Raw genomic sequence first — 23,543 nt, forward strand, 5'->3', positions numbered from 1 at the left:
AGAGCCTGAGGAGACAGTGAGCGTACGCTCTGATTGAGCCAGCTGTCGCTCGAAGCAGGATGCAGAGTGAAGGGCAGATCGGAAAGCGAGGCCGCGGCGACACAGACACGGCGTGCGGCTCTTCCACTCCTCCTCCTCCTCAAGAGACACCTAAACTGCACGAGGTTGCTCAGAAGAACTGTGCAGTAAAGCAGGTGTGCAAGTGCCTGTCTCGCGATCCCCGTTCGACAAAGGCTACCCCCACTCGTCTCCCCGCTTGAGCTCGCATCCCGCTGCCACGATGGCACATCCCGACCCCGACATCGACTTGACTGAACTCCACCGCTTTGCAGCTCAGATCGCGATCCAAGCTGGCTCGTACCTCCGCGATCAAGCACTTCAACGGACTCAAGGCGGCAGAACCTTTGACGAGTCCATCTCGATCAAGGAGAACGCCGCCGATCTCGTCACTCATGCCGACATGCACGCCGAGCAACTCATCAGCGACGCCATCCGGCAACACTATCCTGGACACAAGTGAGCAGAGACTCGTTTCCGTCTCTTCTCGACATCTTGCGAAACTCTGGATCCGCTGATCCTTTCTCGAACGCCAGGATTATCGGCGAAGAGAGCTACTCGGCAGGGCAGGAGAAGCGGTTCTTGCTTGACGACGTCAGTCAGATCAAATTGTCAAAACAATATGCGCAAGTGCTGACCGATCACCTCTCATCGTCGCGCAGGACCCAACCTGGATCATCGATCCACTCGATGGAGTGCGTACTTTCTGTCCCTCTCGCGACAAATTGTCGCGCAATTAATGCTTATTGCTTCATACTCGCAGACGGTCAATTTCGTTCACCTCTTCCCGACATGTTGCGTTAGCGTTGGTTTCTGCGTCAACAAGGTCCCAGTCGTAGGAGCAGTGTTTGCTCCTCTGCTTGGAGGCCTTCACCTGACGAACGCGTCCGGAACCCTCTACTCTGCCGCTCAAGGCCAAGGCGCCTGGTCGACCCCGATCTCGTTCCCATTCGACGCGACGGTCCTCGCGCCTCCGACTACGCCTGCATCTGTCGAGTACAGACGGTCACAACCTTTTGCACATGCCGTTCAGCTGCCGTACCTGCCCCCACAACCGATTCCCGACGATGCCCCGAAAGGATGTCTGTTTCTCGCCGAATGGGGCAAAGCTCGATCCGACTCGCCCACGTCAAACTTGACCAAAAAAGTCAACACGTTTTGGAACTTTGCGGCCGAGGTAGGAGGGCGTCAAGGCAAAGGAGGCATGGTGCACGGGGTGAGAAGTCTCGGCAGTGCCGCACTCGACATGGTCTACGTCGCGACAGGCGCGGTCGACATTTTCTGGGAATGCGGGTGCTGGGAATGGGTACGAGCTCGTGTTCCCTTCGTTCCACGCGTACGGATCTCCCCTTTTGACCTGCCGATGTTTTGATTGCAGGACGTGTGCGCCGGAATGATCATTGTCAAAGAAGCTGGAGGCATCGTCGTGCCCTCACAAGCCTCCGCAGCAATCGTCGAAGACACTTCGGCTCCGATCCCGTCCGCCGACCTCGGATCTCGGTTGTACCTCGCGATCCGACCGGCAAGCGATTCAGAGTCTGGCGAGAAAGCTCGAGACGCGCAAGAACGACTCGTGAGGGAAGTTTGGAAACGTGCCGACAAACTCGACTACGTGAGACCGCAATAGAACCGTACACAATATATTTAAACTTGAACTTGAATTGCAGCCGAGATCGCCTTTCGAGGGTCAGAGCACCACCTTGACGTTTTTCCGCGCGAGCCGTAGGGCCACACCGCCCAGTGCCGAGCAGAAAGACATGATACCAACTGGAGATAACATTACGATCGAGGTCAGTGACGCGCAATGAGCTGCTCGATGCGCTAGACAGGCGAAAGAAGCCATTGACGCACCGAAAATGATGATGCGCTCGAATCCATACCTCCCCCATCTCCCACTAAGCAGAAAGTAGTTAGTTCTGCCTTCTCAGCACAAGCAGAGGGAGCAGGAGGCAGAGTATTACCTGCCGGAATCCTTGAGGTGCTCTTGGTACAAAGCGGATGAAATGAATGGGCCCGCGAGCGAAGCAGAACCTCGTACGATCGAGAAGAAGCACAAGATCGTCGTCGATGCGTGCGGGTTGGATCCTACAAATTCCCCAGGTCAGCAATCAGACAGACGAAATGAAAGGCGGTTTGAGCTTGCCTGCAATCAGTTTCGCTCCGGGGCCAAAATAAGACGTGATCCGGGATCCAAAGCCGTACAGGACCGCGAAGATCGTGACCCCGACAAGCGAGTCACTGAGGCCCCATCCGCAGAGTGCATACAGAGCTCCAGCGATTCCGAGTGCGATGATCGTCAAGTCGACCGAACGATCTCCGGCAGCACCGATCACAGTCGAACCGACAAAGGCAGACGCGTTGAAGACTGAAACGACGACTGAGGGCAACAGGAGCGAATCTGATCGGAGGACCGAGGCTGTGAAGGTGGCGAGGAAAATAGAGACTGGGAAGTAGGCCAGGGACGAGAGAAAGATGGATGTCGCCTGTTTGCAAGAACGATCAATACGAGCTGAAGAGATATTGCAGACTGCGAGCTCACCATGATCCAGAAAGCTGGGCTGCGAATGATGCGAAGATCGAGCAGGAACCACTTTTCCCGCTTCCCTTTTGGCCTGATCGGCGGCTGTCGAGGCTGCAGCACGAGTACGCTCCCGACTGATGCGACCCCAGCAATTGCCGCCCATGCTCTGCACATGCCCGAGAATCCGAAATTGTCGAGCAGATAGCTCAGAAGGAATGGGAAACATGCGCCCCCGCTGGAAACATGTTCTCATAGGTCAGTAGGTAGTGTGTGGTAAGGGAAATGCAGAATTGGAACTCACATGCCCGTGCCTGCAAATACTATGCCTGAAGCGAGGCCTCTACGCTCGACAAACCACGAATTGAGGTGCATGACGATGGGCGAGTAGAGCACGGCGCCCGAAGCACCGCATATGACTCCTTGCAGGAGGATGAGATGCTCAATCTTTATTTTCAACGTCTTCCGTTGTCAGAACAGTGGCACTGGAGGACACACTTGAATGTGAGAGAACTTCAGGCTTACCTTGGTCGCCCAGCTCGACGCGAGCATTGACATGCTGAACAGGATGGCGGAGCTTAGAAGCGCAGGTTTGACGTACTCGGGATATCGACGGAATGCATTCACGACAAAGATCCTAGTTGGAACTCCCTTGTCAACTAGCTGAGCGAAAACCTCCACGAATGTCGACTTACGGCAAAAAGTACTGCATGGCGAACTGGACGGTGATGATGGCCGACAGTGCCGAAAGCGAGTACTACGTTGCGTCGAGACTTGTCAACGAGCTCGCTCTGTAGTCATCGCCACGACGAGAACTTACTTGACTCCACGGCTCGTGCGCTTGGAACCAGACGAGGACCGCCGAATAGGAATAGCCAAATGCCCATCTGGCGCCGAGAGCACTATCAGGTCATGTCCGACACACGGCTTCGAATGAAATCAGGAGCGTACATGAACGTTCTGTTTGGATTGAGCCGTTCAGCCAAGATGCGAAGACGGAGCTGAAAAATACTCGCCGGTGGCCGCTCACTCAAGGACGAAAGCTGCTGCAATGAACGTCCACGCTTTCCGACCTCGATCTTGCGGAGGTAAACCATCGTCCGCAAGCTGCTGTGCGGCTCCAAGCCTCTCCAGCTGAGCGGGCTCGTCTTCCCGTTGACTCGAAGTGGGGGTGAGATCTGGCGCTACGGCGTGCTGCTGAGCCGTGATGTGCCGTAGCTCCACGAGATCGTCCATCGCTGTTGCAGTTCGAGTGGCCATCAGTTGACAACAGAGAGATGCATGCAGAAGGTGCACCGCGTGCAAGATATTGGTTAGCTGCGGAATCTCCACTGGGTCGGCCGAAACCCATGCATCCCAATGGCAATGACCGTCTGCCGGCTTGGACGTTTCTGCAGTAATGCTAGCTTGGAATGGATTCCAGGAAGAATATGACAGGCTACGACATGATTGCAGATTTAGGTTGGAGTCATCTTTTTGGCGTTTCCGACAATCAAACTCTTGTACGCGTCGACATCGCCGTAGAACTTGGTCGCCGTTCCATCGCCGCAGACCCACAATTCCTTGCAGACCCTGTTTGTGCATGAAAAAATGAGAACAACGTCAGCCTTCAGTCGTTTCAGCATCGGTCGGACGAGAAACTTACGTGTGAATGAACTGTGTGCACGTCCAGACAAGCGAATCGGTGATATCAGTAATCGAAACATCAAAGACGAAGCGACAGGACGTACAGTACTGTCGTGAGACACACAGATGACACCACCGTTCCATCGGTTGATGGCCTCCATCAATGCGTCGAGACCCTCGAGATCCTGACAATAGCTCGTGGGGCGATTAGCTCAACCGAATCCATCTGAGCTGTACGCGAAAGCGCCACTCACCAAGTGATTGGTCGGCTCGTCGAGCAAGAGGATGTGAGGACGTTGCATCGACAACACCGCGAACGAGACACGAGACTTTTGACCTCCCGAGAGCGTGCCGATCAGTTGCAGCGAAGTCATACCCTATACCAGAACCCAAAGGGTCAGCGTCTCGGAAACCGAGTGCGAAAGCGCCATCACTGACCGTGATACCGAACGCAGCGAGGTGAGATCGGTACTGCTGTTCCGTCAATCCCGGGAACAGCTTTTGCAGGTATGCGACCGAGTTGACCGTCAGGTCGAGCGAATCGATGTGATGTTGAGCAAAGTCTGATTTCGCCACAAAGACGTGGGTGTGGTCAGTGTCGGTCGACATATGATAGCACATCCGTACAGAGACGCTTACAAGCGATACGGAGTCGTCCGTTACGACTTTGCTGACCCGATGTCGGTTGCAATTCGCCGATTAGCAGTTTCATCCTGTTTCGAAGCAACGCCCCCGTGTCAACCACCACAGAAGTCATAGCTCCGAAGTGATGAAAATTGACGTACAGTGTCGATTTACCAGCACCGTTCGCTCCGATCAAACCGATGCGAGAATCCAAGCCGACGTCTAGGTTGACGCCCTTCAGCAATTGCTTGTCCTTGTTGTATCCGAAAGCGACTTCGGACAGCTGCAACAGTGGCGGCGAGATCTTGTCCGTCTCGGGGAACTTGAACGTCACGACATCGTCTTCTTCTGGAGGCGACAGTTCGGGCAACTTTTCGAGAATTTTGATCTTCATTTGCGCCTGCGCAGCCCGGTTCGCATTGTCTACGAACAGCATAGAGGAAGCGTTCAGCGATGCTTTACTCGTTTCCGCCGCGGAAGGGAAAAAGACGGTACTTACACCTCCAGCGATCGATGAAAGCCTGCAAGTGCTGCCTGTACTGCAGCTGACTCTCGTATTCCCTCTTTTGCTGCTTCTGCCTCTCGCTCTTGGTCGCGTAGAATTGAGCAAAGTTACCCTTGTAGTAATCGAGGCGCTCGCCGTGCTGGTGCAGAATGTCGGTAGCGACCGCGTTGAGGAACGAACGATCGTGAGACACGACAAGAAGGGTCGAAGGCCAGGTCTGGAGGTAGTCTTCGAGCCTGCGTTTCCGATGTTAGCGTTAGCAGAGTGTCTCGATGGAGAAGCGCCTTGAGAGAGCGTCGCACCATGCCAAGGCGTTGAGATCCAAGTTGTTAGAAGGCTCATCGAGCAAGAGGAGATCGGGCTTGCAGAACAGAGCTAGATGGATTGCAGTTGAAGGTCAGCACGACGATTCCCAAGCTGCCGAGGGCGCTCCACTCACCTCGTGCGAGCGACAATCGCATCCTCCATCCTCCGGAGAAAGCACGCGTCGGCATGTTCTACGCAGACGAGGCAAGTCAGCAAGAAGACATTCCTTGGAGAAGCGAACTCGACTGACTTGATCCGCCGTCGAGAAACCGAGACCAGCCAATAGCTCTGCCGCTCGCGAAGGACCCGAATCGGCGTCAATCTCGACCAACAGGGCCTGCACCTCTCCCAGTCTCGCCATGGCATCGTCCTTCTTCCTCTCGACCTTCCTCAACTCGGCATGTTTCTTGTCTCGTGCCTCTTCGTCGCCTTCGCCGCTCGCGCTGACGAGCTCTTCGGCTTCCTTCTCAAGATCTCCGAGCTTCTGGTTGAGCTCCTTCTCTTCGCTCATGAGACGCGTTCGGTGCACGTCAGCTTGCAGGACGGATTCGAGAGCAGGCGTGTCGTCGCCGATGACTTCTTGCTGAACGTAGAGAATCGAGATGTGCTGCGGAATGTTGACCTCTCGAAGAGCCATAGCTCGAAGGAGGGTGGACTTTCCGATACCGTTTCGTCCGATGAGACCAGCGCGACTGCAGGTATTGAAAGGGGATCAGCACATGAGGGAGACCAACGCAGTCAGACCAAGAGGGACTTGCCGGCCATAGGGAAGGGAGAGAGTCGCGTTTGAGAGAATTCGCAGCGAGCCAAAGTTGACCTGCAGGGTATAGCAAGTGAGTCAGCGTCACTGTGGACAAGCGGAATAGACACGGTTGCTGAAAATGTCGCGCACATCGATGTTTTCGAGGTGAATGTCCTTGCTCTTTCCCTTGTTCTGTCCGGCAGTTTGCAGAGGGTTGACCTCGAGGAACAGCTCCTCGTAACTCTTCTTGTTGTTCTGGGCTTCCATGAGTTTCGAGCCTTCGTACAAGTTGCGAGCATCGCGCTTCTCGAGCTTCTTCTTGAGTTTCGCTTCGGCTTTCTCGAGCGCCTTCATGTTGACCTGCGACTCGCGGGCCTTGACCTATCACACGAATGGTTAATGCTCAAAGGTATCAGCGATACTCGTACGAGACCCTGGTTCTCAAGCGAGGGGCAACGGACCACCGAGGCAATATCGACCACTTGGGTCACAGCGCCGCGCTTGCTCTTGAGCTCCTGGCGCCTCATGTCTAGGGCCTGGTCAAGCTTGGCGGGTCCCTTGTTCGCGTCGCCTTGGGCATTGGCGGCCAATTCGGCTCCCGTCAGTTTCTCCCAGATCCTCGTGAACTCTTGACAGATGCGGTCGATCTCGGCTGCTTCGACCGGGTTGGAGCTCTCGGATTCGAGCAAAGGGCGAATAAAGGTCGAGACGGGATCATCGGACGGGTCGGCATCGGCAGAGGTGAAGAGCGAGTTGATGTACGACAATACGGGGTAGTCGAGCGAGTTGCCGAGCGCCGATTGGATCAGCGCAGTAGGGGACGACATGATGTGCTCGCGTGTCAGCTCCCGAGCGGTCTAGCTGAGCGATAGTTCACCTTGCGCAGTTGAAGCGGTCGCGCGCGCGCCTTTGGAATTATTTCCGCTCAATGACTACCCTCTTTCTCGACTAACAAGCGCCAAGCTACGTGCTGTACACCGTGGCTGGCAAGCTTCTCGCGTTCTGCCGACGCGGTCGGATAACCGCCTAAGCAAAAGCCGCTTCTGCAAGCGATTGTACCTTGTTTCTCCGGACTCTGCGAGCAAACAGTACAGTGGAAAGGTTTGTATATGTACACAGTGTCTTTCGGTGAGTAAGGCTAAAGAAGTTTCGAGATGACTACTGCTTGAGCCAGAGTTTGGCATCGGTCCGAATATCATTAGAGCGTGCGGTCATCTCCTGCCACGTTGTAGTTGGCCCGACCGTCCATCGAGTTGGGCTGTACCAGACGATGGACGTGTCAACGATCCTGAAATGTAGGACGCAATGAAACATGTTAGACGCACATCGTTGGGATCGCTAGGCCGGAGAGCGGTGTGTTCGAGCCTGTATTTTCGTTCGGGCAGTTCGCTCTCGGGGATGTGCGTCACACCTTGCATATCAGGGTGAGTCTGTTGCTCGTGGTGGTGGTGCGCAGCGTCGCCCAGCGAGTCTCGGTGAGGAAACGATGAGAGGTCGTGACCTTGCGCTGCTAGCTGTTCAGGAGTTCCATGTTGTGAAGGGTGCACAGCTTCGTCGAGCTGGCGCTCCTCTATGGTAGGGCGAGGTGGAAATTGTCAACATCGGTCAAACAACGCAATAGAGGAGATAATTGCTGCGCACTGGCTAGAGCGTCCGCCCGCTGCTCCTCCGCCTCGTGGGCGTTCGTTTCTTGGTGTTTCTGGTCGTCGATCGCATCTGGCGCCTTGTTGCCCTGCAGAAGGATGAGACGAGGGAGCTTCTGATGAGACCAGACAGGCGAGTCGCAACGAGGGGGTTGTGCAACTCACAGTTGGGTGTAGGACGTGCTGCACTTTGTCAAGCAGATTCGTCATGGTCTTTTGCTACTTTGTGAAGTTCGTGGGAGGGGTTTCAAGGAGGGATGGGACGGGTGTTGCGGCGCGTCGGCCGTCCAGCCCCCGGCTGGCGATGACGCACTGTTTACCTCGTCGTTTCCAGGCAGCACCGATGATGGCACATTGAGCTCAGCAGCGACATGGCCCCACCATCTCAAACCTCACGCAAGACAGCACGGGCATTGGTCTTGTATAGGCTTTGGGTTCATCGGCTAGCAAAGCATCCTTGCTTCGATCGAATCTGGAGTCGTCGTGCTGGTGCAACATGCGGAAGTCTTCCGCAACGTAGGATTGCGCGGACCAGTGAAAGTTGATGCAGACTGAGCTGGGCTCTGTGAACGTTTTATCTATCAGGGGTTCAAGGGGCTTGATCGAACAAGGGGCCATCAACGCGCGTCTCCACTGAACGAGTTGCGCCGCACCGCCTTTCATCTCGTCCCTCACTCGATCGTAGTCCTCTGCGAACACTGACTTGGACTCTCGGTTTCACTTGAAGCTTGCTCGCGCCTGAGAAGATCCCGAGGACGAGGTAAAGCGCACGAATTAGGCAGAGCTGCGCTTGGACCGCCTGTAACCCAGATGCAAGGGGTCCTAATTGGTGGGACACTTGAGCCTCTATCCCCTTTTCATGTTGCCATAGCTCGTGTATGCTGGACATTGATTCTGTCAGCGGATTGGCACGCGACAAAGTCCGCACCGCCCAGAGCGACTTGTCAGACTGCGATCGACGATAGCCCCACGCCCCACGGAGCAGTGGTCCCAAAGCAGTCAGTCGACAACCAGAGCGGAGAAGACAGTATGACGCAAAGCGCGCCAGCTGAGAATCGCTTATTTTTCGAGATGTCAAAAGCTACGCGCGCACTTCGCCATCGGTCGCGCAAGCGATTTCGATCTGGTTTGACGTAGTTCTGCGTCTGATCAAAAGCCAAACCGAATCATTCCTCTCTCTTAGTCTCTTCACTACTACACACACATCGCACTCCACTCCACCCTCAACCCACCCCAAACAACCAACTTCATAATCATGGTACTTTCCTCTCTCTTCGCTTCTGCGCCCCACATTCGGTTGACTGACACGCTCTGAACGAAAGTCCTCCACCGGCGAGACCTACAAGCCCACCGAGCACGACGGAAAGACCGAGGGAGGCGAGCCTGACAAGCGTGTCTCGAGCGAGCACGGCTTCGGTGGCGACCGCGAGGAGGCTTCGAAGCAGGGACAGAAGGGCGGAGCTGTACGTCACTGTCTGACCATCATGGCTACATAGGGTCGCCTGTGCTGACTTCTCATCTCCACCTGCAGACCCAGCCCGAAGAGGTCTACAAGGTGAGTCATTCGAGTCGACGCCATATCTGAGCTTGGTAGCTGACAGTCTCCCTCGCTACGGCAGCCTTCTGAGCACGACGGTCTTCGCAAAGACGGCCAACCCGACAAGCGCATGAGCTCCGAGCACGGCTTTGGCGGTGACCGCGAGCGTGCCAGCGAGGAGGGCAAGAAGGGTGGAAAATCGTCCGGCGACGCCGAGTAAACGATGAGCAGTCTTTGTCCCGCTTGCACCCTAACCCCATCTCCGTACTATAGCAGTATATAGTTGTCAACTTGTATGTATGTATATGAGTACCGAATACAAGCTTGCAGTACCTTTCAGCTTAAAACTGGCGACGCGGCTTGTCGCTATGCATGAGCCATACAGTTCTCTGTGAGAAGTCGTCTTCTTATCCGTATGTTAGCATCACTACATGTACGGAAAATCGGTGAGGAAAGGGAGAAACGGGTTTTGACGAACGGCAGTCGGCGGGATTACGCGCGCGCGCCGAGATGTCCGCGGCCACTGCTGATATCGGCACCGCTTGTTCGTTTCCCTCCCCTTCATCGCTGCTCAACTCTCTAACGTCAGGGACACAGGTAGCTCGTCTGCTTTAGCCTTTCGTAGATCGTCGGATCATGCTGACGGGTTGTCCTGCTGTTGTCTCGCAGACATGATGCTACCCCCACTCACCCGAAGAGTCGTGTACGGCTCTGCGATTCACTCTCGATCGTTGACCGAGATCGAGTACCTCAACAATACACTCATCGGAGTGGACATGGACGGCTTGATCGCGTTCGTGGAGCGGAACGTCGAGCGAGAAGAGCTCGAGGAGAAGATCGCACAACATGGATGGTCTCTCCAAGACGGGTCGACCAGCCTGCTTTTGCTCCGACGGGGCGAGTTCTTGGTACCTGGGTGGGCTGCTCGGAGCCTTCGCCCCTACAGCAACTGGGAATCGCTGACCTGGACTCGACCTCGCAGCTTCATCGATACGCACACTCACGCACCTCAGCACATCAATACTGCCTACGGTCAACAGTACGAGCTGCTGGACTGGCTCAAACAAGTCACCTTTCCCGCGGAAGCCAAAGTGAGTAGTCAACTTCCAAAGCTCTCGGACTCGAGCTCGCGCGACTCAGCAGGGTTCCTCCTCGAACAGTTCAGTGATCCGGTCTACGCTCGGCGGACATATGAAGGTGTCGTACAGCGAGTGATTAACAGCGGGACGAGTAAAGCTCGCCCTTCCTTCGTTTCATCCCACCTGCAAGTACTGATTGTTCGCTTTTACGCAGCAACGTGTTGTTGGTACGGCACGCTACATATGACGACCAAAATCTTGGCCGCAATTTGCCATCGAAAAGGTCAACGTGCTTTTGTTGGCAAATGCAACATGGATCGTAACAGTGCGCCAAATTACCAAGAAGATTCGGTACGTTCGCCAGCCGCTGCAAAAGACAGCATGCACGAGCTGAGACATGGGTTTGGGAATGATCTCAGGCAGAGAAGAGTCTTGCAGATACGGAAGAATACGTCGCATTCGTGCGAGACCATTGCTGCAAGCCTCTTGCCGACGCGAAGAACCGAAACCTCTCGTCGCTTGTGCAACCCATTTTGACGCCTCGATTCGCAATATCATGCTCCGACCCGCTGCTTGAGGGGTTGGGTCAAATGATGGACCGAGATCCAGACCTGCCGCTGCAGACTCACCTCGCAGAGAACCCTTCGGAAATTGAGTTTACAAAGTGTGCGTCTTCTCTTTGTCTTTGATGCAGGCGAAGGGATCAGAGCCTAATCCGAGTCCTGGCTTTGCAGCTTTGTTCCCTTCGGCACCGTCTTACACCGCCGTGTATGACCAGTTCCGGTTATTGCGGCACAACACGATCTTGGCTCACTGCGTGCATCTCGAAGAGTCCGAACTCGAGCTTATCAAAGAACGAAACTCGGGCGTCTCGCACTGCCCGAATTCGAATTTCAACCTGCGGAGCGGGACCGCACGTGTGGCAGACATGCTCGACCGGGGCGTCAAAGTTGGTTTGGGCACGGACGTCAGTGGTGGTACCTCGATCGGAATCTTATCAGCAATGTGAGCAAATCTCTCTTCCGCAGAAACCCGAATCGATCTGACCTCGCAATGCAACAGTCGCTCTGCCTCGACTTGCTCCAAAACGATCATCTTTGTCGATCGAGCTGCTCAGTCCTCGAGACCAAAGAACGACACAACCACAACTATTTGCTCTCCCGATGGTCAGACTCGGCCCTCGAACTTTTTCTCCCAGTCCCACCTCACTCTCGAGACTCTGTTCTACCTCGCAACTCTCGGCGGCGCACAATTGTGTGGACTCTCGGACCGAATCGGCTCGTTCGAGGTCGGCAAGGAATTTGATGCCTTGCTCGTTCAGACTGGTCAACGGGACCCAGCAGAGACAGTCTCATCGGAACCTACCACCCAGAATCTCGAGCTTCTTGCCCTCGACACAAGCGTCGAAGACGATTTCCCCATCATCGATAGCGTTCCAGGAGGATACAACCCGAACTTGTTGGTCGAACCCGACGAACCGATCGAACGCGTATTCGAGAAATTTCTGTTTGCAGTAAGGCGGATCTCCCTCAACCGTGTTGTGATACCCTGTACGTCATGGGCCCTCTGCTCACTCTTTTTTTTGGCGCACTGCTAGGGAGACGATCGCAATATTGGCAAAGTATTTGTGCGCGGCCGCATCATCGGCGGTGCTAGACCCTGATAGAGTCGCAATGCATAGAGACACTGTTCGTTTGTCATTTGGTGGACTGTCTAGGGCGGTTCTTCAGACGCGCAATAAGATTCTTACAACAATTCTCTGGGGAAAAGACACTAATCTGACTCGCTTCCGCTTCCTACATCATCCGCGTCGTCATCATCTGCGAGATCCGCATTGTTCGAAATGCCTCCCATAGTCTGTTCGGCGATGGCAGCGCGAATCAATTGCGCGATCGACTTGTCCGTCTCGGAACTGTCGGGATGGAGATAATCTGCGAGTTTGAGGCCATGTCGGTCTTTGATACTGCGAGATTACCAGGGTCCTGATGAATCAGTCTCACGAGCTTTAAGATCCAGGGAGAAACTAGCTATGGACGAGGGCACACCTCGGGTTTGCACCTGCGTCGAGCAACATTTCGATCACTCCTAACCGTGCGTCCTCGTTCTCGAGCTTGACTGCGAGATGCAGTGGAGTCGATCGATCAAGTCGGTTCTGGAGGTCGACGTCGGTACCGTCGTATTCGAGGAGGAGCTGGAGTGCATCCGGAGATGGAGAAGATGCACTGCAGTTCACATTCAAGTCAGTATCCAGGTAGACTGCAGTGAAATTTGGGCAATCGAACATACGCGTAGTGTAGGGCTGTAGGATAAGCGTGCAGAGTAGAGATTAGCTCAACGTGTAAGGGAAAGAGCGGTAGCATCGTCATGCAGCGCGATGGCCTGCTGTAGCTGCCTCACATGGCGAGCTACAGAGGTTCTAGGTAGACCGAGCGAGCGTACCTGTGTTCCCCAGACCGTCCTGATAGTTGACATCACACGCTTCTTCTCCGTCAAGCGTCTCTTGCAGCAAATCGACCAGGTCTTGCTTCGCAGCTGCCACAAGTCGCTCGTCTGTGCGGTTTGCAGCCCAATGAAGAGAGGAAACGTGACATCAGGAGGGGACGTGTCGGCTTCATCAGTGCCGCTCGGTCACAAGGCTACGGCAGGCTAGACGTCTACTTACTCGCTGTCGACATCCTGCAGTGCGAAGTGAGACTGCCGAGGCGGGAGTAAGGGGACGATTCGGTTACGAGGCAACTTTAGCGGATAGTGATGATGATATCGATGTTAAGTATGGAAGATCACTGAACATGCCTATCAAGCTCGTCAAGCGCAACGAGCGTATAGCTTCAGTCACAAATCACATTTCAGGAAAGCACAGAGACTGCGCAACGTTGCGGTTCAGCAAACGGCAGCGAGATTCGAGCGAATGCGACAAGCCGCGCGCTCCAGCGCTCGGGCTGTGCTGAATCTCGAGATATTTTCGGACTTGTAGCAAGATCACAGAGCTCGCTATCTTCATCGTACGAACACGTGTAGCAGCAATCTCAGAGTCGCGAGCAAGCACTAGGACCGAACGCTTCGTCCTCTTCACCGGGATGCTCGGAGTCTCGGCAACGCGTCAAAGTGCTGCCGACCTCGAGCGATACTGCTCAAAAAATACCTATACTCTATTGCTTGTGACTCGCCGCAAAGGCTGGGTCGTCTGCGCTATCTACTCGGAGCGTTGGCTCGACAAGATGTTCTCGCACGAACTCGCCATTAACCATGTCGGACCCATCAACTGCGGACATAAACTCCTGTCAAATGTTTGGGAAGGAGCCGTTGGTTCGGGCGAGAGTCTACTGACCTCGAATCTCCGCTGCTTGGCGATCAGGTTCAATGCCGGATTCCAAATGTCGTGCAATCAGCCTCTCTCGCGCTACCTTGCGGTCACATTCGACCCAGATGCGCAAATCGAGTTCGTCTGTCGCTTCGGACCAGGGCTCAATGTCGAGCAGTGTGTAGAGTCCTTCGATGATGACGATTTTGTGATTTGGCAGAATCGGAGACGGGGACGGTGTCGGGTCTTTGACTGCGTGCGAGAATATAGGGAACGTGACTTGCGGGACAGCGGGAATCGATCGAAGGGCCCGAACAAACGCGACGTAATCGAGAGCGTTGAAAGTGAATGCTGCACCTCGCCGCCGACGAGCCTCGACCGGGTCCTTCCGGGGGTCGTAGCAAGTCGCATGTCAGTAGCTAGGGATAGCGCGGACAGGTCTGTATCAACTGACTGGGAACGCGTCTAGTTCGGCTCGCGAATGGTGCCATCCATCGAGCCCGACTGCGATGGCCGTAGGCTCTTGTGCCATATGTTGCGACGATACAGTTTGAGCGGTTGAAGCATTGATATATTCTACCAATGGGTACGCCAATGTCGACTTGCCACTCCCAGGGGCGCTGCGGTCGAATCGGAACGAGGTGAGCCCGATGATTGATGAGACAACATGCTTGAACGTTCGCGAGTCACCCTGCGATGCCGACGAGTATCCTCACAGGACCATCGAGTCTGCTGTCCCGTCGAGCTCGGTCAGTCCACCATGCGAGCGATCAATGAGGCATAGTCGGTAGCTCGCTTCGAGAATCGATTCAGGATGAGATCGCCGGCCTGTCTGATCTGATCTTGCATTGTCGAGGCGGATGTGTAATCGTTTTCGAAATTGCACTTCGAAAAGGAGAAGCCGGACCGGTGCGGTAGCACTGGCTCAATGTAAAAAGCGCTCTGAGCATTTCAATTCACTCGCTCGTTTTCGCTCTCCTTCGAATTCGTCACTTGGGCTTAATTGTCGCATCTCGCGGGAAGGTTTCGCGACTCGAAATGCAGTCATGCCGAGGCGAATTCGCGGAGCCGGCTTGGAGCCCACGCAAGAAAGGCGGGTCGTGAGTTGGTGACGAGGTCCAATCGTCATCGGGATCGATGCCGATCTTTCTTAGTCCGAGCTCGATTTGCGTCTTTTAGGTGCGTTCGCGTCGATCGAGCGAGACGCGACGAGATGCGAAGCGATTACCGGTAGGCATTAGTCAGTGCGCGCCCGATGATGCGAAGTAGTTCTTTTGGTGTTAATCGACTTCGCCTCGATCCCGGCTGCGAACACCTTTCTCTTCCCCATCCGCTCGCCTGTCGCTGTCTGAAGCATTCAAATCGCACATTTTCTCGAGCCGTCTCTCCTGCAGCACCATGCATCTCTCAGCCGCAGTCGTCGCCTCCCTTCTCGCTGCCGCTTCGGCGTCCCCACTCCGACGTCGTCAAGGTGGCGGATCTGGGCTACCCAAGAACACGACCGAGGTTTCTGGAAGCGCTAGCAATGAAACCTATACCACCGTGTAAGCCGCGAACGCCGAGTTCTACTTCAACCGCCTCAGGAGCTTACGTCGATGTCATCTCGCTACAGCGCCGACACCTTCAACGGCACCTCGCTCAACACGCCGGTGTTCACCTCGGAGCCGCAATACTACAATCAGACGTTCAATTCGACGAACGAACCCTTTCCGGGAGCTCACAACATCTACACTCCTGCCACCAAGAATGGCACCAACACGACGATGGCTTGGCCGTTCCAGCCTGCCGGAGGTCTCATGATCCGCGAGCCGACTTACAACGTCAAGTCGAACTTTGATTTCCAGTCTTTGAACCTGGCGCTTAACCAGGTCAGTGCTCAAGCTCTTCCCCCTGAGAGTGTTCAAACTCACTCTCTTCCAACCTTCTATAGGAACTCATCGAGCTTGACCTTTTCCACAATGGTCTAGCCAAGTTCTCCACTGCTGACTTTGAAGCCGCTGGATTGACCGCGGATGACCGCTTTCTGATCGAGCATATGGCAGAGTCTGTTGTACTCTTTCTCCCTCTACAAGACTATCCTGCTGACTTCACATCTTTCTCGTCATCTTCAGCCAAGAAGTCGGTCACGCCCTCGCACTTGTGAGCCGATCAAAATCCCTTCTTACATCTGAGCTGCAACTGACTTAGGTTCTGACAGGGCAACATTCTCGGCCAAGACCGTTCGGCCAAGATGTGCACTTACCAATATCCGTACAACGACGTCAAGGGTGAGCACAATTTGACAGACAAAAGTGCTGGAGGGACCAAGCTGATGTTCCTTTTTTTCTTTGTCCTGTTTCTTGCTGGTCTCAGAGTTCATCACCTTCTGTCAGCTGCTCACTCGATTCGGAGAAGCGGGAGTATATGGATTCCTCGGTCAACTAGACGTACGCGACTTTCCTGGCACTTGCCAGATCAGACGCCGCGTGTCCGCCCTCTGACTCCCCATACTCTCTCACAGAGCCGCCCAGCTGCACAGATCCTACTTCAGTCAATCACAACCGAGGCTCGTCAGCAGATGGCCTTCCGTCAATTGCAGGGTCTCGCTGCGCAGCCTGAATGGTGTAAGTACGGTTTCATCCGCACGCATCGCTACTGGCCTGACACGAATGTATGAGCGCAGTCGAAACTGGCTTGCCTCAGTCCTACGCCTGGACCATGCTGAGTCCCTTCATTAAATCTTGCCCCGAGGTGAGTCAGAAGATCTTTCGTCCTGCACGAGCTCTCCGGGTCGTACGGTAGTCAGTGCTGATTCCAACCATACCGACAGACAAACCCTCGCGTCGAATGGCAAAACTTCCCCGCGCTCAATATCACCAACCAACCCTACGTCTTTGGTGGCACGCCCGGAATCAACTCGAACTATTCGCTAACCTCGGGCGCTGGCCGTGTTGTCGAGTTCACCTGGGAAGAGCCTGGCAAGGTCGTCGGCTACGACAACTTGTACAAGACCTCGACCGTTGCGGGCAAGCCTACCCACCTCGCCATCATCAACCAGTTGAACGTCACCTGTATGTTTGATCCGCACCCGGTACATCGAAAGTACGACAGTTCGTGCACTGACCTCGTTCTCTCCTTGTCCTTTTGTAGACGCACCGTTGATGAACGTCAGCAATAACTCGGCATCGGCCATCATCCCCGAGGCCTACGTTCTCGCGAACGAGCCTCAATTGGTCAACACGGTATTCATGTCGCTTGTCGATAACAACGTGTCGCTCACTCCCTACAACATCTCGATGATCAACAACCACACTGTCGCTGGACCTACCTGGTTCTTTGCGTCGTAAATAGAGCTTGCTCCCGTTCCGACCTGGCACTATCGCACTCTCTGTTACTCTTCCTGTCAGACCTGCTTGTCGAAATCCCCGTGTGTGCAATGTACATAGTCGGATATTTGATTGCCCAAACCCCCAAGTGTATTTCCGAAGTGCTAAGTCAGGCAACTGGCAGGATAGGCTCGACTTGAATCCTGGATCTCTCATCCGTAAGTAATTTTGTCATTATCGTACTGGCGGTAATATACAAGGTAGGCCTGAGAGCGTTCACGTCGTTCCGGAGGGGTGCTCGTTAGGAGCCGTTCACCGTTCACCCTTGCGGCGCGGCTAATCGGTTTTTTGCAATGAATTCCGGTCGGCGGATCTTCGTGAGCGAAGCAAGAGGCGATGACCTGCGATTGAAGGATATTGTCGAGAGTAGAGAGACAGCTGACGCGCGATCGCGGGACATGGTCATCGATTACGAAAGTTTCTCTTCTCCTTCACCTACACCAGTCTACCCCAAGCCGCTTACAACAATGGTCTACACTCTCGGTAAGGCGCATAGTCACCATCTTTGGGCTGCACCAGCTTCGAAGATCCGGGTTCGCTCTCGTTCGGAACGAATGCGGGGGGAAACTGTTTGCCATGTCCACGTCGACTTGGCATCGAGCGTACACGCACACCAAACGACTGTCTACGACAGTAGATTGCAGCGTGTATCGACACTCGCGGGGAACGGGTCAGGAGAACGAAAGCGAGTCTAACCTCTCCGCTCCTGCTCGACAGTCTGCCACGCTCAAGTCAAGCCCGAACATGTCGAGGACATGGTCAACAAGCTCAAGGAAGCCGCCGAGATCTACAGGAAGGACAAGGAGACGATCGACTGGCTCGTGCACCAGGTGAGTCTCTCTTTCAAACCGTGCAGCCTCTGTTACAAGTGCGATCTTGCTGATCGACACTGCCTTTGTGTCGACGTGCCCAGGACGTCAACGACCCTACCAAGTTTGCTATCGTCGAGCGCTTCGAGCACGAGTCGAGCCAAAAGTACCGTAAGAACCCTTCCCCTTTATTCAAAACAGCGCGCGAAGGGCTGCTGACGACCGCGCTTTGCTTCTCTCCTCGGTAGACCTCGAGAATCCTTACTGGGCCGTGAGTCGAACCTTGCGTCCGGGAACCATGATTGATGATGAACGATCAATGCTGACCATGTATCTCTCGCTCTAGACTTTCAACCCTGCTGTCGACCCTTGGCTTGTCCGCCCGATCGAACTTGGACGCTACAACGAGCTCTAAAGTAATCCGACCCATCGAACCCGCACATAGTCTTTAGAATGCCAAAAGCTGCAAAGCCTGCAAACCGCAATAGCAACAGAATCCGTCGTCGTTGTCCCATGTCTCGGCACTTGCGGCTCCATCTGATCGAGAAAGCCAACCATCGCTCTTACAGTACAGTAGTCAGCGAACGAAAATTCGGTCAAGTTCAGGGGCACCGAGGAAAACATGACGCTAATTCCGAAGTTGCGACCTGAGACAGTTTCGGATACCGTACAGCTAAGAAGAACCCCGAATCTCATGGACCTCGGCTGGCACTAGTTTCCTTTTGCCTTCAGCGATGGATCGGTACAGTACATTACTCGGAGGGACGTTTTGTTGCCATGATCAGCGCTCGGGACGGGATACCCGCGGATCTCTTGATAATTTCGCACGCAACGGCGCAGGTAGCTAGTTGACGCCATAAGAGTACTAGACTATTGTACGATCAACGAACGCGAACATTTTCGAATCGTGAACAGACGCGAAGTCGTGCGAATGGGCCCTGTCAAGTTGCAGCTGACAGCGTCTCTTGAGAGCAACAACAAACAATCGGCATTCTCGCGCTCACACGCAACTCTCGATTCGACTGCTGGAGATAGAGTTTCACCCACGGCGAGTCGCGCCTGCGCTGAACGAGTCGAAGCGAGCGAAACGAGCTCTCCCACCCCGGAATTGACAGCGTCGATCAGTCTCCAGCGCACGCTTCGGCAATCTCGCGCAGTGCAGGACGACTACCCCACCAGGTCGATGTCGGTGGCTGATGCAGCGCTAGGGCACTCGAGCAGCAGCGGCGGCATCTCGCGCTCGTCTCGACTCGACTCGCTGTCGTCCTTCGCGAGCGGCGGCACTTCACCCGAGCCCCACCCGCTCTCTGCCCTCTCGCGCGACTCGACCGCACCCACAAGTCCCTGGACGGCACCCTCGAGCTTGACCCACTCGCCGAACCCGGCTTCGAGCCCCCACATCAAGTCACCCTCGCTCGCTCCACCGCCGGCCTCGCCTGACGACAACGGCCGTGCCCCATCCACCTCGGCCTCGACCAGGTCTGCCTCATCAAGTTCGAGCAAGACCAATGCCGGGTTCCAGGTCACTTCGCGTACCCGAAACTACGTCCCGCCGTTGTCGCCCGGACTCTGCGACGCCTTGCCCCTCCCGCCCGCCTCGAGTTCGTCCGCCGTTGCGTCTGGATCCTTCTTCCCGCCCACTGGCGCATCGTTCCCGTTCCCGTTCGCGTCGACGTCGGACGCGATCGCGCAGGGCTACCTCGGCCGCCGAGGGTCGTCTCCGGCTGCTTTCAGGGACGACAGTCCTGCCGGAATCGGAGGCGCGAGTGGAGAGCCCAAGACGACCTTGACGCTCAGTAGTAGCATCGACTCGAAAGGTCGACGCATGGTCAACCAGTATGTCCGGCTCAAGACGATCGGCCAAGGCAGTCATGGCAAAGTGTGGCTGTGCGCGGAACCCTCCGTGCGGGAATCGAGCGAGGAAGACGAAGGTACAAAGCTTGAAGAGGGCGGAGACGTCAGAGACAATCAGCGTAGGCACAGAGGCGCCAAACATGCTCGCTCGGCGAGCGAGAGATGGGAGGAAGACATTGACGAAGGTCGCGTGCGGTACTGCGCGATCAAGTCGGTTGCTCGCGATGGGCCAGGGCGGCACAAGAGTCTCAGGATGGCCAAAAACCGTAAAGCGAGCACGCAAGGCAGCGGAGGTATTGGTGCCGACGACAAGGTCAAACGCGAAGTCGCAATCATGAAGCGCCTCGACCACCCAAATATCGTCCGGCTCAAGGAAGTGATCGACGACGTCAAAAGCAAAAAGGTGTTCATGGGTGCGTCCGATCAGTGCTGGTCTTTACGCGCCCTGTCCGTTCTCGCTGACTGGGATTTCATTCTCGCGGACAGTGCTCGAATTCATGGCAGGAGGACAGGTTGTATGGCAAGACGACAACAAGCAGCCGACCTTGACGGTCGACGAGGCTCGTCGCACGTTCAGGGATGTGGTCCTGGGTCTCGAATATCGTACGTCTTTGCTCGAACTTGTGTGATCTCCATTCCACCACTAGGACTCACACGAGCCATGTGCACCACAGTACATTATCAAGGTATCATTCACCGAGATATCAAGCCCGCAAACCTTTTGTGGACTGAGGATCATAGCACCGTCAAGATCTCCGACTTTGGCGTTTCTCACGTTTCCGATGCTCTCCTGCGCGCGTCTCCGGACGACACGCCAGCCCCGAACGGTGAAGACGACAAAGCTCTGCGCAAGACTGCTGGCAGTCCCGCATTTTTCGCACCCGAACTTTGTCACCCTGCCGAGTACACGCCCACTCCGACTGCCCATCCGTCTCAGCCTCACCTTCCGGAAGATGAGGGAAACGCCTACTTCCCGAGCACAATCAATTCGTCGTCCCTCCAATTGTCCTCTCACAACATGGTGTATACACCTCCGACAAGCCCGAACGGTATCCCACTCACTTCGAAGATCATCTCCCCGCCACTTCCCCCGCAATCGCCATCGCAACCTCGTACTCGTCCCCCAGTAGGCAAAGGCATCGACGTGTGGGCATTGGGCGTGACGCTCTATTGTCTGCTCTTTGGCGATACTCCCTTCACGGCCCGAACCGAATACGAGCTGTACAACGTGATCGTGCACGAATCGATCCGAGTGCCACAAAGAATGGGAGTCGAGAAAGCATGGACAGGAGTTGGAAGCGGCTGGGATGGTTGTGGAGAAGGGACCGAGGGAAGGGAAGTGATAGACCTGCTAGGGCGATTGCTCGAAAAGGATCCGACCAAGCGAATCACGCTCGAGCAAGTCAAGGTAAGCCTTGTCTCATTTAGCTATGTACAATACGCTTGACTGACCTCCTCTGTTCGTTCGCTTCCAGACGCACCCATGGGTGCTTCGAAACCTTTCCTCACCTGGAGCTTGGCTCGATGCCACAGACCCTGCGCAGACCGACCATGTTGTCGTGACGGAAGAAGACTTGCAGCATGCAACCCAAGAGCGCGGTATGGTTGATACGCTGCCTCCCATCAGGAACCGTCCCGGGATCCGTCGAGCTCTCAACGCCGCCCTCGCTCGATTCCCTGCTTTCTCGCGTATCAAGTCAACCCGGACCAATGTCTCGACAAATTCGGACGAGCGCGAGCCAGATGGCAGGTCGCGCAGCAAGAGCAACAGTTCAACCGGTCACAGCGTCGAAGAAACACACACCGGTGGTTCAGCCAGTGTTAGTCGACAACCCAGCGATGCAGCCGCTTCGCGCAAGAAAGACTCGCACGAGTTTGTTGGAGCCGACTTCCGCCGCGTGATTTCGAGCAGTGCAGCTCTAGCCTCGACCCCGAGGAGCCCGAGTCCCGCAGCTCCGATTGGACTGAGAGGCGGGTTGGGCAACCGCTCGATCAAGCGCAACGGCAACGATACAGTGCCTCATTCGCCTGCTCTCACGCATGCAACTGCGTTCCCGGAATTGTCTCGCTCGGTCTCCTCGTCCTCCGTCGCAGCGGGACGTTTCGGTCCTGCAGGGCGATCCAGTCACTTTGCCCGCTTCCTTGGATCGAGCAAACAGCATGATGACTCGCGCGTATCCCCGCCACCGGGATCTCCCTCTCTCCGAGGTGTCTTGTCGTCTTCGCCAAACGCGATCAGTGATGCTTTCGACCAATCACTTGCTTCGACGCCTTCTGGCCAACGCCACAGGACTCTCACCAAAATGTTCTCGCGTTTCGGCAGTGCCACGCCCGGAGGTACTACTCGTTCCCGAACGGTGACGCCTGCATCGTGCGATAGCCAAGACATGACCTCGATCGATTCGCCCAAATTTGTGCCCTCGGATCGCGTCCTCGAACAGTTCGAGTCGCGTGAGCATTACGACGCCTTTGGTCGAACCGTGCGCAAGAGTCACGATCGTTCTTCAAACAAGGTTGATCCAGATGAAGATGAGGGCGGCATCGATCTCACCGAATTCGAGTACTCGGACACAGATCCCGACGACGACTTTGATGACGATGAAGACGATTCCGACCTCGACGAATTGCAAGCGTTCGATCGTCCGCTGGCGTCTGCCGATCATTTCTCCGGATGGAACGCACCCAACTTTGCCGATTTCACGCTCGGGACTCGAGCCGGAGACGATCCGCACTCCCTATTTTCGAGCCCTGCGACCCCGCCAACTGGACTCGACAGCAGCCCCGACGTTGATCCGCTCGAAGCGAAACAGAAGGACGCGACTGTGTTTGCGCAATACAACCAAGCAACGCCCAAAGCGCAATCACCCGCTGCTCCACTAGCGCTGCGGACAGATTTGCCCCCTCCGCCGCCGACGCCGGTATTTTCGCTCTCGGCAGCTTCGCCCGTCGAAACTCGTGCCGCGCCTCTTCCTGCATCTCCTGAACCGCTCGAGCACCGATCACTGCCTCCTGTCCGTCGCGACTCGGCGCTCGTATCGCCTGTGCTCGACCGCAAATGGAGCGGACTCGCGCAGGAGCCCCGCCTTGCCGATGACGATGACATGGAGGAGGAGCTCGTGGTCGTGACGAGACGTCGACGCGCTCCAACTATTCAGCAAGCGCAGCAACAAGCGCCCTCAAGCGTCTAGAAGTCGTTGATCGATCGCATGCGCCAATTCGCCTGTTTCTATTCTACGCACCATGCATTGGTCTTTCTTTCCATTCTTGTCCATAATTTTCGATCCATTCCAATCGGCCTCGGCTGCTCGCAATCGCCTAGACTGTACACGACTTGTCCCTTGAAGTATTCGGATCGTCTTCTTTTCGTCGCTGCTTGTTTCTCTTTCCCTTCGACTTTCTGAATACCATGTTGCGCGCCTCTCTCTTTTTTCCCTGTTTTCTGGTTTTCTGCTGCTGCTGTTGTTCCTCTTCTCCGTCTTGCACCCTGCAACGAAGGCGTTCCAGAATCTCTCGTGCGAGCGAGATGCGAATGGACAGGGGTTACGTCGGGCGGTCGACGATCTCAAACGACGGCCCG

General features: G+C 55.4%; 11 protein-coding genes across 11 annotated transcripts; 6 read left to right on the forward strand and 5 right to left on the reverse strand.

Annotated features, from left to right (window-relative positions):
- Window positions 1-280: 280 nt before the first annotated feature.
- JCM15063_006101 (inositol monophosphatase family protein) lies at window positions 281-1,684 on the forward strand (the record flags this gene model as incomplete). Its single annotated transcript, XM_076680569.1, has 5 exons — window positions 281-516; window positions 594-651; window positions 720-752; window positions 821-1,363; window positions 1,436-1,684. The coding sequence occupies 5 exons, from the start codon at window positions 281-283 to the stop codon at window positions 1,682-1,684; spliced, it is 1,119 nt and encodes a 372-aa protein (XP_076532309.1).
- Window positions 1,685-1,744: 60 nt separating this feature from the next.
- On the reverse strand, window positions 1,745-3,811 carry JCM15063_006102 (uncharacterized protein; the record flags this gene model as incomplete). The annotated part of the gene is made up of 11 exons (XM_076680570.1): window positions 1,745-1,824; window positions 1,909-1,952; window positions 2,019-2,142; window positions 2,201-2,540; window positions 2,597-2,813; window positions 2,880-3,022; window positions 3,101-3,212; window positions 3,271-3,332; window positions 3,396-3,462; window positions 3,527-3,535; window positions 3,606-3,811. 11 exons carry the CDS (start codon window positions 3,809-3,811, stop codon window positions 1,745-1,747), a joined length of 1,404 nt encoding a protein of 467 aa, XP_076532310.1.
- Window positions 3,812-4,032: 221 nt separating this feature from the next.
- Window positions 4,033-7,205, reverse strand: GCN20 (putative AAA family ATPase GCN20; the record flags this gene model as incomplete). The annotated part of the gene is made up of 14 exons (XM_076680571.1): window positions 4,033-4,147; window positions 4,221-4,231; window positions 4,306-4,386; window positions 4,456-4,578; window positions 4,640-4,764; window positions 4,841-4,914; window positions 4,987-5,248; window positions 5,325-5,566; window positions 5,633-5,705; window positions 5,770-5,827; window positions 5,887-6,328; window positions 6,395-6,453; window positions 6,529-6,759; window positions 6,840-7,205. The coding sequence occupies 14 exons, from the start codon at window positions 7,203-7,205 to the stop codon at window positions 4,033-4,035; spliced, it is 2,262 nt and encodes a 753-aa protein (XP_076532311.1).
- A 371-nt stretch (window positions 7,206-7,576) lies between these two features.
- On the reverse strand, window positions 7,577-8,231 carry JCM15063_006104 (uncharacterized protein; the record flags this gene model as incomplete). Its single annotated transcript, XM_076680572.1, has 4 exons — window positions 7,577-7,636; window positions 7,704-7,948; window positions 8,020-8,110; window positions 8,187-8,231. The coding sequence occupies 4 exons, from the start codon at window positions 8,229-8,231 to the stop codon at window positions 7,577-7,579; spliced, it is 441 nt and encodes a 146-aa protein (XP_076532312.1).
- A 1,045-nt stretch (window positions 8,232-9,276) lies between these two features.
- JCM15063_006105 (uncharacterized protein) lies at window positions 9,277-9,778 on the forward strand (the record flags this gene model as incomplete). The annotated part of the gene is made up of 4 exons (XM_076680573.1): window positions 9,277-9,279; window positions 9,344-9,484; window positions 9,553-9,576; window positions 9,641-9,778. The coding sequence occupies 4 exons, from the start codon at window positions 9,277-9,279 to the stop codon at window positions 9,776-9,778; spliced, it is 306 nt and encodes a 101-aa protein (XP_076532313.1).
- Window positions 9,779-10,229: 451 nt separating this feature from the next.
- JCM15063_006106 (uncharacterized protein) lies at window positions 10,230-12,300 on the forward strand (the record flags this gene model as incomplete). The annotated part of the gene is made up of 8 exons (XM_076680574.1): window positions 10,230-10,474; window positions 10,541-10,649; window positions 10,719-10,788; window positions 10,852-10,988; window positions 11,057-11,303; window positions 11,372-11,642; window positions 11,700-12,150; window positions 12,235-12,300. The coding sequence occupies 8 exons, from the start codon at window positions 10,230-10,232 to the stop codon at window positions 12,298-12,300; spliced, it is 1,596 nt and encodes a 531-aa protein (XP_076532314.1).
- A 110-nt stretch (window positions 12,301-12,410) lies between these two features.
- Window positions 12,411-13,312, reverse strand: JCM15063_006107 (ankyrin repeat domain-containing protein; the record flags this gene model as incomplete). Its single annotated transcript, XM_076680575.1, has 5 exons — window positions 12,411-12,600; window positions 12,683-12,859; window positions 12,924-12,936; window positions 13,077-13,187; window positions 13,300-13,312. 5 exons carry the CDS (start codon window positions 13,310-13,312, stop codon window positions 12,411-12,413), a joined length of 504 nt encoding a protein of 167 aa, XP_076532315.1.
- A 474-nt stretch (window positions 13,313-13,786) lies between these two features.
- Window positions 13,787-15,268, reverse strand: YFH7 (Yfh7p; the record flags this gene model as incomplete). The annotated part of the gene is made up of 5 exons (XM_076680576.1): window positions 13,787-13,899; window positions 13,966-14,323; window positions 14,393-14,558; window positions 14,629-14,670; window positions 15,252-15,268. The coding sequence occupies 5 exons, from the start codon at window positions 15,266-15,268 to the stop codon at window positions 13,787-13,789; spliced, it is 696 nt and encodes a 231-aa protein (XP_076532316.1).
- Window positions 15,269-15,336: 68 nt separating this feature from the next.
- On the forward strand, window positions 15,337-17,264 carry JCM15063_006109 (ferritin-like domain-containing protein; the record flags this gene model as incomplete). The annotated part of the gene is made up of 10 exons (XM_076680577.1): window positions 15,337-15,482; window positions 15,551-15,806; window positions 15,869-15,981; window positions 16,050-16,077; window positions 16,136-16,205; window positions 16,291-16,364; window positions 16,439-16,541; window positions 16,601-16,668; window positions 16,748-16,988; window positions 17,068-17,264. The coding sequence occupies 10 exons, from the start codon at window positions 15,337-15,339 to the stop codon at window positions 17,262-17,264; spliced, it is 1,296 nt and encodes a 431-aa protein (XP_076532317.1).
- Window positions 17,265-17,770: 506 nt separating this feature from the next.
- JCM15063_006110 (putative quinol monooxygenase) lies at window positions 17,771-18,527 on the forward strand (the record flags this gene model as incomplete). Its single annotated transcript, XM_076680578.1, has 5 exons — window positions 17,771-17,786; window positions 18,021-18,133; window positions 18,217-18,283; window positions 18,361-18,383; window positions 18,459-18,527. 5 exons carry the CDS (start codon window positions 17,771-17,773, stop codon window positions 18,525-18,527), a joined length of 288 nt encoding a protein of 95 aa, XP_076532318.1.
- A 768-nt stretch (window positions 18,528-19,295) lies between these two features.
- Window positions 19,296-23,154, forward strand: JCM15063_006111 (serine/threonine-protein kinase; the record flags this gene model as incomplete). Its single annotated transcript, XM_076680579.1, has 4 exons — window positions 19,296-20,379; window positions 20,453-20,569; window positions 20,641-21,374; window positions 21,442-23,154. 4 exons carry the CDS (start codon window positions 19,296-19,298, stop codon window positions 23,152-23,154), a joined length of 3,648 nt encoding a protein of 1,215 aa, XP_076532319.1.
- Between the last annotated feature and the right edge of the window lie 389 nt (window positions 23,155-23,543).

This window comes from Sporobolomyces koalae (assembly GCF_050403365.1).
Source record: "Sporobolomyces koalae JCM15063 DNA, S_koalae_JCM15063T_v1_ctg40, whole genome shotgun sequence".
NCBI lineage: Eukaryota > Fungi > Basidiomycota > Microbotryomycetes > Sporidiobolales > Sporidiobolaceae > Sporobolomyces > Sporobolomyces koalae.